The 5606-nt window shown below is 39.1% G+C and overlaps 1 protein-coding gene across 1 annotated transcript; it reads left to right on the forward strand.

Moving 5' to 3' along the window:
* Positions 1–1274: 1274 nt before the first annotated feature.
* Positions 1275–4510, forward strand: LOC135713431 (uncharacterized). Its single transcript, XM_065236543.1, has 4 exons — positions 1275–1836; positions 2361–3026; positions 3244–3551; positions 3623–4510. The coding sequence occupies exons 1-4, from the start codon at positions 1275–1277 to the stop codon at positions 4127–4129; spliced, it is 2043 nt and encodes a 680-aa protein (XP_065092615.1). The 3' UTR covers positions 4130–4510.
* Positions 4511–5606: the final 1096 nt, after the last annotated feature.

Genomic DNA, 5606 nt, shown 5'->3' on the forward strand with positions numbered 1-5606 from the left:
GGGAAATGGCTCTAATGTTGGCCTTGGATCTTAGATTGAGCCCATCGCTAAAAATCTGCTTTTTATCAATTTTATCTAGATGAATATCCATTGGGACGGTACTAATGGATATTTTTGGTCGCTATTGAAAATTTAGTCGATTGCTGAATTTATTTATGGGCCCAAATCAGGGGCATTTAGGCCGACATAACATCCATTTCCCCTATGTAGTAAGAGTCACGATCCACATTTATTGCAAGTCGTGAATTTGAATCCTGCAATTTGATAATTCAATCGAAAGAATCCCGCGAGATAGGATACGACATAGTAATATTTCAAATTATATATTATTATATAGCAGCATTAAAAAATATAACATTGAAAGAAAAATATTTAATAGCGCTAGAGGTTTTAGTTACTTAGTTACATTGGATACGTGTTTACAAAATCTGATCTACACTGCTGAAGCCTGAATTAAGTTAGTTAGTGAGATGATACGATTAAGCGAAATACTTGGCACCATCTAGCATAATAAGAATACATGAAAAAAATACTGCTATTGCTAGGTCATCTTGGTAGCAATAATTTTCAATTTTCTGCAAAACATAAAACTAAGACAAAGCGACCACCTCAACCATCATCATACGAATACGAATAAATAAAAATAAACTCTAGCTTCAAAACTAAAAATTTGGCGGCCTAAAAATATAGACCCATTTCCCAATGATAAAAAAAATATATATGCCCTAATTGAACCGGAAATAAATTTCTCCCACAGCTACTGGCAAATGCATTCCTGGTGGTTTTGGCATAGCATACCACGTCCAGCATTCCGGTGCATAGTCCCAAGCATGGAAAAAATCATTCACGTAACGTTCAATTTGAAATCACCAATGTACATTTTTTCGCTGTGATAAACAATCTCCGCAGCCCTGCCTGTGGAGAGTTACGCGTTCACGCAACAGGATAAGATGGAACGAAAACATGAAAAGGTTGACAGCGTTCATTGATGTTTATGTTCATCCATTGATTCATTCCCACGTTACTTGCTTCGCATTCTGAATGATTGTCAAAAGGATCGCAAATGAATGCATTCTTTCGTTCGCAAAGATTCTTCGCGAAAGATTCTAATCGCATAACGTTGCCGTGTTTTATTTAGCCAGAAGTGTACTTCTGTGTGCTGTTTCAATTTTACTAAATCATCAACCCGTGATCGCAAAAATCAATGTAAGTAATTGACAATATAATAGATCTCTGCAATTCATATACACATATATACTATTAAAATTTCCAGAATGAAACGACGTTGTACGCAGAAAAACACCCTACTGCAGGTTATCCAGGTGGAAAACGGGAAGTTCCTTTGCAAAGCCAGTGAAAACTGTAATTATAAGCAAGATACGCTTATGCCGGGGAATTTTAAAAGGCATATTTTTAAAATGCAGCAGGATGTTTACGCGGCAATGGATTTACCTGCTCCGCCAACTGAGAAAGCAGCTGAACCGGCTAAGAAAAAATCTAGAAAGCTACCTGTGGAAACGAACAGAGAAACCGTCCTTCTTGGCACTTTGCAGTTAGCTACTGTCAATCACCTCCCACATTCGTTCCCGGAAATGAAAGGATTCAAAACATTGGTAGGTCCTCTCTATGATGCCACCGGAATTACTGCTAATAGTAAAACTGTGGCCGGTTTGGTGGACAACTCAGCATGTATAGCTCGGCAGCTCATATCAGCAGAATTCAAACAACAACCGCTGATAACAATCGAAGTTGATGGAGCATCCAGAGGAAGCCCCCACTTCGTTGGAATCAGTGCGCGAATCATTATTGATTATAAAGTTGTAGTTCGTAATCTCGGTAAATATGTTTCTGATCAATTCACTAACCAACTAACGTGTAAGTTTATCGGAGGAACTTTTGTGTTAACAAAACATTACAACGGGAGTGAGACAGGTTAGAAAGGCCCAAGAAAAATACCTTACAACTAAACCCTTAGGGCTAACAAGAATATTTTTTTTCCCTTGTTCGCCAGTGCAGTGGTCCAGGATACAAAATTATCAAGACAAAAGTTAGGTCAATCCTAATTTTTGAAACGACCAAAAGATTTCAAGCATAAAAACTTCACTCAAGACTCCAAATCCATAAAACTTACTAAAAGTTCTGTCTTCCTAATTTTCAATCCTAGAGCACTGTGCAGTGTTGATTTTTCGAAGCATGAATCGACGTAAGCAACCTTTGTAAGGTAAAATTTGATAGTCTTTGAAATTTGCTCCAGACTTCGGCGAATGGTGGGATGCTATGAAGTGATCTGCAAAATATCTGAGGATTTTTTTTTCCTTTTTAAATTTATTAAATTTGTTTTGCTTTAATTATAATTCTAGCCATCAAAGAGACTCAAGAAAGGCAAACGAAGGAAAACTTGAAGACGCTGATAGAAAATGTATTGGGTGATTTCGAAGTTAAACTGCATCAGGTGTATGCCGTCACTCACGACAACGGAGCAAATATGGTTGCCTCTGTTTCCGAGATGAAGAAGTCACTCGAGAAAGCTAACATCGATCTAAAATTTCTTACGGATCAAAGTTTCGAAGACACCTGCGATGAGGATATTGATCGGCCTGATACGGTAGATGGTGCGGATGAGCAAATCGAGGCTGACGATGCTGACTCCGAGGCAGATGATGAAGATGATGATTTTAATAATGGCAAAGATGGAAGAAATGAAACAACGGAGACTCCACCGGTCTCCACAGATCCCTTTGATGCCTCGATGCAGGACATTTTGGGTAGCGTTCGATGTGCAGCACATACTGCACAGCTGGCAGTATGGGACGTTATCAAGCCGTATGAAAAACGAATCCGAAAAATTCAAAAACTGGTTATTAAATTACGACAAACTGAATACCACAAATTCGTCAAGCAACATGATGCCCACCTTCCACCGATCAGTAATAAGACCCGATGGAACAGCACCTATCTGATGTTGAAGTCTCTATTGAAGCAAAAACAATTCTTCAGCATGCTTAAAAAGGCTTATCCGGAAATTGGTAAGTATGCGATTTTTTATAATGTTTTTCATGATTGCTCATAAAGATTTAAAATAGTGCTTTGAACTTTATTACACCTCTTCCCCATCGTTGCGTATTTTCCTATATCTTATACATGGCTCGTCATAAAACAAAGAACTTCCCTCTGCTCTTTAAACGTTGTTTTTAACGCTGCAATTGACAATCACTCAATAAGTTTTCTTTTTAATGATTACAGATTTCTCACCACATTGGAAATTCATTGAAAGATTTTGCGAGGCATTTGAAGCACCATTTGTTCTCACCATGCAACTTCAAAAGCGACACGTCGTATTGAGCGATTTCTATGCATACTGGCTAGTATGTCAGGCGAAATTGATTAGGTTGAAAGAAAATTGTTTAGCTCAACGACTACTGGAAGCATGTCAACGGCGTTTACAGAAGCTCACTGAATCAAATCAGTTCAAGGCCTGCGCATATCTTGACCCTCGATTCAATTTCCTGGGATCGAAAAGAATTTCATCGAAAAATAAAGAGCTTGTTCAAGTAGGTTTTTTTCTGCAGCTCATCATGTCTCTACTATGTTCTTATATGATATTTTTTCCATAATTTTGTAGGAGTTTCTTATTAAACTGCATGGTTGCGTTAACGGAAAAATCGATCAAACTGTTGATGCTCCAAGTATCCACACGGATGAAGATGATCTGGAGACTATTTTGGCAGGATTTTTTGACAAGGATTCACAAGGCAGCTCATCGTTGACAAGTAACACTTCTTTTGCTCAAAAACTGAAGCAGCTTGAGACGAGGGAGAAGGTACCCATCATTGAAACGTCGCGCCCAGGTCCATCTACCAGCTATGAGAAACCAGTGCATTTTGATCTGCTAGCATACTGGGAAGGTCAGAAGTTCACAAGCCCTGAACTTTGCAGAGTGGCTATGATTGTTTTATCGGCTTCAGCTACGCAGGTTTCAGTCGAGCGTGGTTTTAGTGCGTTGAAGTTAATGTTGAGTGATCAAAGAATGAATCTGACGGCTGGTGCTATCGAAAATGCTTTGCTACTCAAACTTAATCCAGACATTCTTCCTCGAATCGTGGCTTCGATTGATGGAGATCATATCTAGTAGATGATCTGTTTTTGAAGAAATAAAATCAAATTAAATAATCATATTTTGCACAAAATAATATCTCGATCTTTTTTATTTTTACCGATGTCACAAACAGACAGACGAAACATTCCAGAAACTGGTACCAACCTTATTCATCCTTGAACTTGTGTAGCCAAAATTTTGCATATTGTTCATAGGTGTGGATATGATTCGTGAGCATAACGCAAAACTTGTTTTTTAAAGGACGTCGTATAACGGTAAAATGGCGACGTTACATCTTCATTTGAATGTACTCTGAGAGACCACGATTGCATGGCTTTTATGTTGTCTAGCCTCTAGGAATCCAACGGCTGATTGACAATGGCACTCAAAAGTCGATCATATGTGAATTTGGCGGTCAATTTTACCAAGGGAAACTTGTTGGAATAAGGAATACCGTGAACGCATTGCTCTGTGATGAAGTTCTAACGACCGGTTCCTTGAAGAACACTATAGCAAAAATAAACTTTGTATTACTGCAAAAAATGACATTTTGCGAAATGCAAATCCACAGCAAGCAAAAAATGTTGCAAAATCGGAGTCGGGGGGATAGTTGTGCCTTGATGCTGGGGTAGCTGGAGAAGATGCAGTGCAACTTTTCACATCAAGAAAGACACCAACATTCTAAAAGAACATAATAATCAGTCTAAATTGCCATTTTTTGTCTGGCTGATGGTAAATCGCTGGTACTGGTTCCGGGTAGACTGTCTCTGTGAATCGCTTGCACAGAACTTGCTGTCGTGAGCCGAATAATTGATTTGGTGTTTCAAGGGTTATTTAACAAGCTTCATGTTTTCTGTGCTAAAAGGAGAAGAAGCTGTGTTATTGGGTAAACGGAACGATGGTCTATTTCTTCTGAAACAATTATCGGATCGGGAGTTCGTAGTAGACCCAAAACACGTGCACTGCGAACTTTTCCAGTATTTTTGGTGGCGTAGATACGGACACAGAGATCTGCAAGCGCTGTTGAAGGTAGTGCGTGAGGATTTGGGGCACGGGGTTGAAAATAGGTCCTAGTGAAGTTCAGCAGATTTGTGCTTGTTACTGTTTTAACGGAAGATGTCCATGAAGATGATACTTTCCCGAAAACGTCTACGACAATAACGATCGCTGTTGGAGAGCTGACTCATAACGTTTGGCCTGGTCCAGGGAGGTCTGATGGCAGTAGCAACACCAGGATACATATATGATACCTGAGATCTTGATAACGTTTGGTTAAACGACATTGGATTCGGTTGGGTCTTCAGAAAGATGAGGAATGTCACTGATAAAATACAAAGGCGCAATGGTATTCCCTGAAGTACGACGAAGATTTTGATTGACTCCAGAAACCAAGTAAAATACTTTTCCGACTCTTCCCAAAGTGCTGCTTTCTTTGATGCGTAGCGTTAAAATGACGTTGAAACACTTCGACATTAAAACCGCCTACTTGTATGGTAAACTAGATCAGTAG

This window comes from Ochlerotatus camptorhynchus, unplaced genomic scaffold, assembly GCF_037179485.1.
Source record: "Ochlerotatus camptorhynchus isolate MF236.1 unplaced genomic scaffold, CSIRO-AGI_Acam_v1.1 ptg000556l, whole genome shotgun sequence".
Classification (NCBI taxonomy): domain Eukaryota; kingdom Metazoa; phylum Arthropoda; class Insecta; order Diptera; family Culicidae; genus Ochlerotatus; species Ochlerotatus camptorhynchus.

Bases quoted from the DNA above. Each gene is read 5' to 3' on its own strand.
- LOC135713431 (XM_065236543.1), top strand. From the start codon at position 1,275: ATGAAACGACGTTGTACGCAGAAAAACACCCTACTGCAGGTTATCCAG. The intron at 1,837-2,360 runs GTAAATATGTTT...TTATAATTCTAG, and splicing joins AGTTGTAGTTCGTAATCTCG to CCATCAAAGAGACTCAAGAA. The intron at 3,027-3,243 runs GTAAGTATGCGA...TAATGATTACAG, and splicing joins AAAGGCTTATCCGGAAATTG to ATTTCTCACCACATTGGAAA.